General features: G+C 44.4%; 2 protein-coding genes across 4 annotated transcripts in view; one reads left to right on the top strand and one right to left on the bottom strand.

The window, feature by feature from the left end:
• The window catches only part of LOC135555057 (homer protein homolog 2-like), a 143,965-nt gene extending 137,658 nt beyond the window's left edge, over window positions 1–6,307 (bottom strand). Inside the window, exon 1 of one of the 2 annotated variants that reach the window (XM_064987430.1) lies at window positions 5,743–6,307. In XM_064987430.1, coding sequence (XP_064843502.1) covers window positions 5,743–5,747 — 5 coding nt within the window. In that variant the 5' untranslated portion in view covers window positions 5,748–6,307. The remainder of the gene's footprint in view (window positions 1–5,742) is intronic. The other variant, XM_064987438.1, reaches the window with a different exon arrangement.
• Window positions 6,308–6,941: 634 nt separating this feature from the next.
• Window positions 6,942–11,845, top strand: LOC135555073 (RNA guanine-N7 methyltransferase-activating subunit-like protein). 2 transcript variants are annotated; one of them, XR_010457815.1, is made up of 4 exons: window positions 6,942–7,034; window positions 7,441–7,611; window positions 8,393–9,518; window positions 9,647–11,845. XR_010457815.1 is itself a non-coding variant. In XM_064987446.1 (3 exons), the coding sequence occupies exons 2-3, from the start codon at window positions 7,442–7,444 to the stop codon at window positions 8,661–8,663; spliced, it is 441 nt and encodes a 146-aa protein (XP_064843518.1). In that variant the 5' UTR covers window positions 6,942–7,034; window position 7,441; the 3' UTR covers window positions 8,664–11,845. The 2 variants fall into 2 exon arrangements, 1 of the variants encoding a protein (XP_064843518.1); XM_064987446.1 differs by having other exon boundaries at window positions 8,393–11,845.
• Window positions 11,846–12,074: the final 229 nt, after the last annotated feature.

Genomic DNA, 12,074 nt, shown 5'->3' on the forward strand with positions numbered 1-12,074 from the left:
CACAGCCCTACTCACCGTACTGGTATCATCACTATACTGGTATCATCACCATACTGGTATCATCACAGCCCTACTCACCGTACTGGTATCATCACCGCCCTACTCACCGTACTGGTATCATCACCATACTGGTATCATCACAGCCCGACTCACCATACTGGTATCATCACCATACTGGTATCATCACAGCCCTACTCACCATACTGGTATCATCACTATACTGGTATCATCACAGCCCTACTCACCATATGGTATGTATTGCCATTCTCGTGATTCTATAAGTGTTGTGATTTGATACTGTGATTTTATTGTGATTTGATGTTCCAAACATATTACTCACTATATATCTGCTGCAGAGAGACCAGAGAGAATGTGAGAAAATGAGTTTTGATCAGTCAGGGAAATAAAAGTGTTGAAAACATAAAAATATTTAAAAATGTAAAAAAAATATGGAGAAATAGATATAGGATGAAGAATACCAGAGTTTTGGTGCAGGTACAACCTAGCTAACGCTACCTAGTAAAAATAAATTAATAGAAGTATCAAAGTAGTCAAAGTATCGATATAATATCGTCAAAAATAATACTGCGATATGTAACTATCAATTCCCCTTCATCACCACTATATATAGATTACTGTAGTGCAAAACATAAAACACACTGAATGACAGACAGACAGACAGACAGACAGACAGACAGACAGACAGACAGACAGACAGACAGACAGACAGACAGACAGACAGAGAGAGAGAGAGACAGAGACACAGAGAGACACAAACAGAGAGAGAGAGAGAGAGAGGGGGGGGACAGACACAGAGAGAGACACAAACAGAGACAGACACAGAGAGAGAGACACAGACACAGAGAGGGAGAGAGACACAGACACAGAGAGAGGGACACAGAGAGAGAGAGAGAGAGAGAGAGAGAGAGAGAGGACAAAGACACAGAGACAGAGAGAGAGAGAGAGAGAGAGAGAGAGAGAGAGAGACACAGAGAGAGAGAGAGAGAGAGAGAGAGAGAGAGGGGACAAAGACAGAGAGACAGAGAGAGAGAGAGAGAGAGACACAGAGAGACAGAGAGATAGAGGCACCGTAGTTAATCTATAACCCCAGCCTGAAGGGGAAACCAAGGCCAGGACCAACACCACTAAAGATCAATATGTCCACACTCATCTGCCCCCTTATCAACAGTCCTCTGAACACTATCGATACTGCAAACAATTCATCTATTGTGTCATTGCATTATGATTCATGACATCACAAGGCTGTGCTCCCATGTCTGGTTCACACATTCAACTGTAAAAAGGCACAATCTGTAGTTGAATTTGTGTTTAAAAGTATTGGATAGGCAGGACTGAGCTGTACTCTGACTGGCTGGAATGGAACGGTTTGTTCCGTGTGTTTTGTTTGAGAAGTTACACATATCCCCTTTAAAATGCCTCTCCAAGCTTCACTATTGACACCTGTGTCAAACTAGATTGTCCAAGGTATTGAGCTTCCCTATTGACACCAGTATCAAACTAGATTGTCCAAGGTATTGAGCTTCCCTATTGACACCAGTATCAAACTAGATTGTCCAAGGTATTGAGCTTCACTACTGACACCAGTATCAAACTAGATTGTCCAAGGTATTGAGCTTCACTACAATCTACAACACCACAGAATTACACATGGAATAAACAAACATACAGTCAATAATACAGTAGAAATGTCTATATACAGTGTGTGCAAATGAGGTAAGATAAGGGAGGTGAGGCAATAAATAGGCCATGGTGGTGAAGTAATTACAATATAGCAATTAAACACTGGAGTGATAGAGACTGGATTAATATATGTGCAGAAGATGAATGTGCAAGTAGAGATACTGGGGTGCAAAGGAGCAAAAAATAAAAACAATATGGGGATGAGGTAGTTGGGTGGGCTATTTACAGATGGGCTATGTACAGGTGCAGTGATCTGTAAGCTGCTCTGACAGCTGACGCTTAAAGTTAGTGAGGGAGATATGAGTCTCCAGCTTCAGTGATTTTTGCAGTTCGTTCCAGTCATTGGCAGCAGAGAACTGGAAGGAAAGGCGGCCAAAGTAGGAATTGGCTTTGGGGCTACATATTGAGAAGGTGTGATGATGACTAGGAATTACAAGGAGAACTGAGACTATACACTGAGTATACAAAACATTAGGAACGGTGTCGAAAGCGTTCCACAGGGATGCTGGCCCATGTTGACTCCAATGCTTCCCACAGTTGTGTCAAGTTGGCTGGATGTCCTTTTGGACCAATCTGTTGAGCGTGAAAAACCCATCAGAGTTGAAGTTCTTGACACAAACTGGTGCGCCTGGCACCTACTACCACACCCCGTTTAACGGCACTTAAATATTATTTTGTCTTGCCCTTTCACCCTCTGAATGGCAAACATACACAATCCATGTCTCAATTGCTTCAAGGATTGAAAATCCTTATTTCACCTATTTCAACTAGGCTTCATCTGCACTGATTGAAGTGGAATTAACAAGTGACATCAATAAGGGATCATAGCTTTCACCCAGTTTTTTTTTTTTTACCTTTATTTAACTAGGCAAGTCAGTTAAGAACAAATTCTTATTTTCAATGACGGCCTAGGAACAGTGGGTTAACTGCCTGTTCAGGGGCAGAACGACAGATTTGTACCTTGTCAGCTCGGGGATTTGAACTTGCAACCTTTCAGTTACTAGTCCAACGCTCTAACCACTAGGCTACCCTGCCGCCCCAATCAGTCAGTCTATCATGGGAAGAGTTCCTAATGTTTTTTACACTCAGTGTTTAACAAGGCGTGATGACTGAATTACAAGGTGTGTGATGACTGAATTACAAGGTGTGTGATGACTGAATTACAAGGTGTGTGATGACTGAATTACAAGGTGTGATGACTGAATTACAAGGGAGACAGGTAGAAGTCAAACTACGATAAGAAGGTGTGATGAATGATAAGGAAGAGCGGGATCAACAGGAGAAAGGTAGAAGTCAAACTACAGTAAGAAGGTGTGATGAATGATAAGGAAGAGCGGGATCAACAGGAGACAGGTAGAAGTCAAACTACAGTAAGAAGGTGTGATGAATGATAAGGAAGAGCGGGATCAACAGGAGAAAGGTAGAAGTCAAACTACAGTAAGAAGGTGTGATGAATGATAAGGAAGAGCGGGATCAACAGGAGAAAGGTAGAAGTCAAACTACAGTAAGAAGGTGTGATGAATGATAAGGAAGAGCGGGATCAACAGGAGAGAGGTGGTGCGACCTTCCTCCAGGTCTGTGTTATGATGACGTTGCAGTAGGGTAGTTTCAGCAACCGCTCCTAGAATGACACACTCCTAGACCACACTACTGTCTTTCTCCCACCACCTCACTGTTAGTCCCGGACTAAAATACAAGTTGACTTCAAGTTGGTTCTCAGTTTAAACATCAGGTTAAGGAGGACCTGGGGGGAGATGCCTTGGGGGGGGGTATTTCCAGGGCCCCGCCTGGAAAATGACTGAGCTAGGGGAAACACTGACACGGAACGCCTAGTTCCTAAAGCCTAGTTCCTAAAGCCTAGTTCCTAAAGCCCAGACCGGTTGGGTGAGTTGGTACAGTACTGTGTCTTGAGTATGACTCAGATGCGTCAGGAACCAGTCTAGCACATTCCAAGACTACCCTCATGACGATCTCTCTCTGAAGAGGAAGCATAGCAACATCCTTCTTTCACCGAGCACGGAAACTCAGTCAAGAACTGAACGTTCTCACGTCACACAGCACCCAAAACAGATCGGATTCAGTCATTGTTATATTAAATACTGTTTGATATGTCAGCCTAGGTACTGATTCAATGCAACAACACACACACACCCATAATAATCTGATGACTGTGTCTAGTCACGATGACATGTCAACACTAGTTGTTGCAGCTGCATGGCTTCATATTAAGTGTTATGACAAGTTTGATTCAGATGCCTTGGTGTGAGGAGGTAAAGGCCAGATGCCTTGGTGTGAGGAGGTAAAGGGCAGATGCCAAGCCTAAATACATTCAGGAGTAAAAATGTCTTGAGTCAATAAGTATTCAACCCCTGTGTTATGCCAAGCCTAAATACATTCAGGAGTAAAAATGTGTGCAACAAGTCACATAAGTTGCATGGACTCAGTCTGTGTGCATTTAACAGTGTTTAACATGATTTTTGAATGACTACCTCATCTCTGTACCCCAATATACATACAATTGTCTCTAAGGTCCCTCAGTCAAGCAGTGAATTTCAAACACAGATTCGACTACAAAGACCAACGAGGCACTAAAGTAAAACTGCAAAGAAATGTGGCAAAGCAATTAACTATTTGTCCTGAAAACAAAGTGGTACGTTTGGGGCAAATCCAATACATTACTGAGTACCACTGTCCATGTTTTCAAGCATAGTGGCGGCTGTGTCATGTTATGGGTATGGCTTATAATTGTTAAGAACTGGGGAGTTTTTCAGGATAAAAAGAAACGGAATGGCGCTAAGCACAGGCAAAATCCTAGAGGAAAAACCTGGTTCAGTCTGCTTTCCACCAGACACTGGGAGATGAATTCACCTTTCAGCAGGACAATACCCTCAAACACAAGGCCAAATCTACACTGGAGTTGCTTACCAAGACGACATTGATTGTTCCTGAGTGGCATACTTACAGTTTTGACTTGAAATAGGTTTGAAAATCTATGGCAAGACTTGACACTGACAGAGCTTGAATATTTTGTTTAACAATATCTCTAATGTACAGAGCTGTATAGGAGGAGACTCCCTCTATCCCTGTGGGCATCACATCCCACACACACACTGCCCCCACCCACCCCCTCTCTCTCCGTTTGCTTTGCGGCTTGTTCATGCGTGGGCACAGTTGACTCTGGCACCTCTATTCTCCCACAGCAGAACAGAGCTGGAGGCAATGACGGGGAAGATTCCACCTGCCGAGTCCAGCCAGGCGAGCTGAGGCAGCAGCGTGAAGGCATCCTTCCCTCCTCACACAGATCTCATCTGATTGGAGGATTCCACCGGTCGGCCACTTCTCTTACTGACATAACAGTGTTTGCACTATAAAGTAAATACTGTAGAATAGGGCTGATAATAACATCAGACAGAATTAAGTGCCTATGCAGTATGCACTTCCATATAGGATATCCTCTCGTATAGGTCTACGGCCCATTAGGCTATCTGTATGTTGTAGCAAATAACTGAGGAGAGGAACATGCGTCTCGTTCAGTTCTACGAGGTTGAAAATAGTACTATTTGTCATTAGCCTATAGGCTTCCTAAGAAATCAAAATATGTCAATCATTAAGTGACATTGCTTGGCTTTTGTTGACAATAATTCTACATGGGAACCATGGTTTGCACCTTGTCCTGGTAAACTGTAAAATGTGCGTCTCTCTCTGGCACAAGACTCGTATGCTATCAGACAGGTTTCGGAGATAAGCTATCACGCTGAATGGTTTGGAGAGGGAGGCATTCTCCACCGTATCACCTCGGGCGAGCCGTGCGCGCACACCGCGCGCTGGGACGCTTTCCATGCCGAGACAAGCTTTTGAAACGATTATTGTTACGATGAATTATTCACCCATTCTATTCTAACCCCCCTCCCCCCAATAAGTGTAGGGTAGCCTATGCATGCAGATCAAACACATAACTGACATTTTAGATAGTCAGAAAGCAGGTGTCATAACATTACATGCGCTCCAGAGGACAACCGTTTCTGTGCCTTCTATACTTACCCCATTGCCGCGGAGTTTTGGGACAACCCTTCAAGTATAAAAAGGTTGGAAGAAGCGAACTTTAAAAAAACGCAGTGTCTTTAACAACAATGTAATTAAAATAGATCCAGTCTTGGCATTAGCTATTGGATAAGTCCATTCCAGCGTATCGGCTGCGAGCAAGTAATGCGATCACAGAGAGTAGGGAAATATGATCCCTGCACTCCCTCGCGAGCTGAGCGGCGTTTCGATTCTCCTGATAGTCAAGCGTTCACAGGAAAACCTAATGCCATTTCATTAGCCTAACTTATTTATTCAGACGAGGTGACAACTTATGATCCCACCCGTTCCGTGTCTTCTATCCGCAACCGCAAGGCTGATAAACGCTGTGCTTTCAAAAAATAATAAGTTATGATGTTCGCTGAATATTCCTTGACTGCTGCGCTGGAGTTGCCTTGCCTCGGATCTGCGCTCTCAGCTCTCTCCCCAATGGGTTAGTGTTTCGTGAGAGGCAGGCAGAGAGCAGCAGTAGCGACACAGTGCGGCTTCCACCTGCTCTCAACAGTCCTGCCTCCCACACAATGATCTCCTTTCTACAGCGTTCTAAGAGCCTGGCATATGAAGTTACACTGTGGTCTATTTCATAACCTATTCTCAGGGGAAACGTGAGAGAGAAAAGTGGACTTTTGGCCTATTTGTGACATGCAATTAAATATGCTCTTCACAAGAAACAATATGTGTTTATTTCAAACTGTGCAAATGCCATTGCATTGATTTGATGTAATTCTGCAGTGATAGACCTAGGCCCAAAATTACAATATAATGCAGGTAGGCATAGGCTAACTGTAGGCTAATTGGCATAGGCTAACCTACTATTCTCAGCACTTACATTTCGTATTGATGGAGACGAGGCTGGTTTTCGGCTCTTTTTCTGATTCAGGCCTCGTTGAGCTGACCACCACCTCAAGTCACATTCCACGCCAATTTACTTCAGGTGGCAGGTGCTTGACTTGATTCTCTGCAACCATCAGGGGTTCAATATCAAGTTTTTATTATTTGACCTACTTCTGATGAATGTCGATTGTTCACTCTTAAGTAATATGTGGAAAAGGTTTGTTGCTAATAGTTGGCGAAATCTCTAAATAAAATGTGTTGACTATTTAAAAAAAAAAGGCGTACGCGTGATATCCGGAACCAATTGATATCGGTAGCGTGTTCCTAGAGGGACGTTTTTTTGCCGTGGCACTGTTGTTGTCAACATTTTGTCCAGTCGTACATGTCGAAGCTGTCTGCTGAATAATTACAATTTACAGGTAATTTCTTACATTTTGTCTTCGCCGGTTCCTATTGTATGCCATACTTAGCTGCGATGTAACCAATAGTTTTTACAACAATGTCAAAACTAAAGTTATATTGGCTGCATCGCAGCTATTCAATACTCGGATATATCTAGCTAGCTACATAGCTTTTATTAGAAAAGCGAAAGTAACTTTGTTCGCCAAATAACGTTTCCCGGATAGTTGATTACGTCAACCAAATCTGGGGTGTTTTCATTAGTTGGATTATGTTGCAAAAACGTTTTGTTTGTTGCAAAAAAAGGAAAACCGCTGACCAGCTAGCTAGCAACAACACGTGCGAAGCTAATCCACGGCCTTTTCCCGTTATTTCTAAAGATGTTTTTTAAAAAGTAGTGACTATCTGGTATTTCTCTCATTGTAGAATGACAGATGGTCCAGAAACGCCGCCTAACTATGAGGAGCAGTTTGCCCACCGGTTCTCTCTCGAGGACCCGGAGTACCAACAGTACCTGAGTCGCCCCGCCAACCCCCCGCCACTGGTAGAGGACTGGGGGGGGCGTGGAGGTGGAAACAACCGGGGCAGAGACAGCAGGTAAACAACAACGACCTTAACTAGCTGGCTAACTGGGTGCGTTCATCTCATTAAAAGTTTTGCTACATTGTGTGACGGTTTGTACTTGAACAACATGTTTCCTCCACAATCTGAGGTATGGTTGCTCTAGTTTTGTGAGGGTGGTGCAGTGTGGCCTGATTTTAATATGGGTGTGTGACCACTTGAAATCTCTAAACTAGTGCAACACACCTTACAGTAGGCCTGGGCAACTCCAGTCCTCGGGGAGCCTGATTGGTGTCTCACTGTCCCCCCATCCCTACAAACACACCTGATATAAACAAATTGTATTCTAAAATGAAGATCTTGATTATTGGAGTCAGGTGTGTTAGTTGTGGATGGCGGGGTGTGACCCCCCCCCAAGCAAGCCCCCAGAGTACTGGCGTTGCCCAGGCCTGCCTACTCCTACTGTGCTACCACAACCGTGTGGTTCTTCAACTGGATCGTTCAGAACACCACTGTTTCTGTTCAATCAAATGTTGCACACCGTTTTGATCTGCTGAACGCAGCCCTGTCTTGTCTCTTCATCATTAATATATTTAACACAGTATTGGACCGCTAACTACGACCATATTATTCTGTGCCATAGTAAGTACAGGACATTTCCAGAAGTGTTTCTGCACAACAATAGCAGCTGGTCTGATATGTCATTCTACAGTTTACTGGGATGGATAACATGTTCGTTTGGTTGACGTGTTTTTTTTTCTTCTCACTCCCCCCCCCCACATCTCTTTCTCTCTCTCTTCCTCCCTCTGTTCTTCAGATCACAGGACCGTGGCGGGTACAGGGGCCGGGGTTGGGGAGGGGACAGGGGCCGGGGTTGGGGAGGGGACAGGGACCACGGGGGAGACAGGGACCGCGGAGGGGATAGGGACCGCGGGGGAGACAGGGACCGCGGAGGAGACAGGGACCGCGGAGGGGATAGGGACCGCGGGGGAGACAGGGACAGGCGTTACGGCCAGGGTGGTGGTGGGCATCAGTCTGGAAGATACAACTCCTACAACCAGAGACCATCACATTACGACCGCTACTGAACTCCTCTTACTGTGGAGTGACCCCATTCACATCACCCCGGGGCTCTCCAACCCTGTTCCTAGAGGGAGACCCTCCTGTAGGTTTAAACTCCAACCCTGTTCCTGGAGAGAGACCCTCCTGTAGGTTTAAATTCCAACACTGTTCCTAGAGGGAGACCCTCCTGTAGGTTTAAACTCCAACCCTGTTCCTAGAGGGAGACCCTCCTGTAGGTTTAAACTCCAACCCTGTTCCTGGAGAGAGACCATCCTGTAGGTTTAAACTCCAACCCTGTTCCTGGAGAGAGACCCTCCTGTAGGTTTTCACTCCAACCCTGTTCCTGGAGAGAGACCCTCTTGTAGGTTTAAATTCCAACCCTGTTCCTGGAGAGAGACCCTCCTGTAGGTTTTCACTCCAACCCTGTTCCTGGAGAAAGACCCTCTTGTAGGTTTAAATTCCAACACTGTTCCTAGAGGGAGACCCTCCTGTAGGTTTAAACTCCAACCCTGTTCCTAGAGGGAGACCCTCCTGTAGGTTTAAACTCCAACCCTGTTCCTGGAGAAAGACCATCCTGTAGGTTTAAACTCCAACCCTGTTCCTGGAGAGAGACCCTCCTGTAGGTTTAAATTCCAACACTGTTCCTAGAGGGAGACCCTCCTGTAGGTTTAAACTCCAACCCTGTTCCTAGAGGGAGACCCTCCTGTAGGTTTAAACTCCAACCCTGTTCCTGGAGAGAGACCATCCTGTAGGTTTAAACTCCAACCCTGTTCCTGGAGAGAGACCCTCCTGTAGGTTTTCACTCCAACCCTGTTCCTGGAGAGAGACCCTCTTGTAGGTTTAAATTCCAACCCTGTTCCTGGAGAGAGACCCTCCTGTAGGTTTTCACTCCAACCCTGTTCCTGGAGAAAGACCCTCTTGTAGGTTTAAATTCCAACCCTATTCCTGGAGAGAGACCCTCCTGTAGGTTAAACTCCAACCCTGTTCCTGGAGAGAGACCCTCCTGTAGGTTTAAACTCCAACACCAGGTGTAACTAACCTGATTCAGTTTATCAACAAGATAATTATTAGAACCAGGTGCGTTTGACTAGACTCTCCAGGAACAGGGTTGGAGTTGAGACCTACAGGAGGGTCTCTCTCCAGGAATAGGGTTGGAATTTAAACCTACAAGAGGGTCTCCCTCTAGGAACAGGGTTGGAGTTTAAACCTACAGGAGGGTAGCTCTCCAGGAACAGGGTTGGAGTTGAGACCTACAGGAGGGTAGCTCTCCAGGAACAGGGTTGGAGACCCCTGCGTTATTACACACACACACACTGTGGCCGTAGCAGGTCAATCTGATCTCTCACCTCTTCCAGATGTAATATTGTATTGATCAGTGATGTCATGCTCTAATCCACACGGAACAGGATTACAACAGTGGTATTGATTATTCCAGCCAGTAGTCTGGGCATAGAGACAAACTATTTTTTCTATTGGCCCTTTTCTATAGTAGTACCACTATATAGGGAACAGGGCTCTGGTCTATAGTAGTACCACTATATAGGGAACAGGGCTCTGGTCTATAGTAGTACCACTATATAGGGAATTGGGCTCTGGTCTATAGTAGTACCACTATATAGGGAATAGGGCTCTGGTCTATAGTAGTACCACTATATAGGGAACAGGGCTCTGGTCTATAGTAGTACCACTATATAGGGAATAGGGCTCTGGTCTATAGTAGTACCACTATATAGGGAACAGGGCTCTGGTCTATAGTAGTACCACTATATAGGGAACAGGGCTCTGGTCTATAGTAGTACCACTATATAGGGAACAGGGCTCTGGTCTATAGTAGTACCACTATATAGGGAATAGGGCTCTGGTCTATAGTAGTACCACTATATAGGGAACAGGGCTCTGGTCTATAGTAGTACCACTATATAGGGAATAGGGCTCTGGTCTATAGTAGTACCACTATATAGGGAACAGGGCTCTGGTCTATAGTAGTACCACTATATAGGGAACAGGGCTCTGGTCTATAGTAGTACCACTATATAGGGAACAGGGCTCTGGTCTATAGTAGTACCACTATATAGGGAACAGGGCTCTGGTCTATAGTAGTACCACTATATAGGGAACAGGGCTCTGGTCTATAGTAGTACCACTATATAGGGAACAGGGCTCTGGTCTATAGTAGTACCACTATATAGGGAACAGGGCTCTGGTCTATAGTAGTACCACTATATAGGGAATAGGGCTCTGGTCTATAGTAGTACCACTATATAGGGAACAGGGCTCTGGTCTATAGTAGTACCACTATATAGGGAATAGGGTTCTGGTCTATAGTAGTACCACTATATAGGGAATAGGGCTCTGGTCTATAGTAGTACCACTATATAGGGAATAGAGCTCTGGTCTATAGTAGTACCACTATATAGGGAATAGGGCTCTGGTCTATAGTAGTACCACTATATAGGGAACAGGGCTCTGGTCTATAGTAGTACCACTATATAGGGAACAGGGCTCTGGTCTATAGTAGTACCACTATATAGGGAATAGGGCTCTGGTCTATAGTAGTACCACTATATAGGGAACAGGGCTCTGGTCTATAGTAGTACCACTATATAGGGAACAGGGCTCTGGTCTATAGTAGTACCACTATATAGGGAACAGGGCTCTGGTCTATAGTAGTACCACTATATAGGGAACAGGGCTCTGGTCTATAGTAGTACCACTATATAGGGAACAGGGCTCTGGTCTATAGTAGTACCACTATATAGGGAACAGGGCCCTGGTCTATAGTAGTACCACTATATAGGGAACAGGGCTCTGGTCTATAGTAGTACACTATATAGGGAATAGGTTGCCATTTGGGACATAATCCGTGCAGCAGAGTCAAATGTAATGTTTAAGATGCTCATCTTTGCTACTAGTGTGATGAACTGTGTTGATGGGCATGTGGTGCATTGTGGGGTGATTCTCTTGTTTTCATTTAGTTTGTTTGTCTTGACTCCTAAGACAACATATTCAGCTGGTCTGGATGTTGATACGGTGTCATTGAATCAATCTAAAAAATGTGTAATGAATGAAACCACATTTGAACAGTCAATGTAATCTACTTTCTTACGTCACAAATATGCTTATTCTTTCCAGTTGAATATGTGACTTGGAATTGTAATCAGTAACACCATTTTTTTTTTTGGTCTGAAAAATACAAATATAAAAATTGTCTTTGTGTCTCTCTCTCTCTCTCTCCCATTTTCTTGAGCCTCTTGAAACATGGGATTTTGAAGCCTTTTAAACATGCTTTATGTCCAGAGGGTGTATTCATTTGTTTTCCACTGTAGCAAAGTATTTTGCAACTGGAATCGTTAACTTCGAACATTAAAAAAAAACTTTTTTATGCAATGAAAATGAGAGTTTCTTATTGGATGAATTCAGTTCGGTCCCTCCCTGTT

Source organism: Oncorhynchus masou, chromosome 2 (assembly GCF_036934945.1).
Source record: "Oncorhynchus masou masou isolate Uvic2021 chromosome 2, UVic_Omas_1.1, whole genome shotgun sequence".
In the NCBI taxonomy this organism is placed as follows: domain Eukaryota; kingdom Metazoa; phylum Chordata; class Actinopteri; order Salmoniformes; family Salmonidae; genus Oncorhynchus; species Oncorhynchus masou.

Bases quoted from the DNA above. Each gene is read 5' to 3' on its own strand.
- LOC135555073 (XM_064987446.1), top strand. From the start codon at position 7,442: ATGACAGATGGTCCAGAAACGCCGCCTAACTATGAGGAGCAGTTTGCC. The intron at 7,612-8,392 runs GTAAACAACAAC...TCTGTTCTTCAG, and splicing joins AACCGGGGCAGAGACAGCAG to ATCACAGGACCGTGGCGGGT.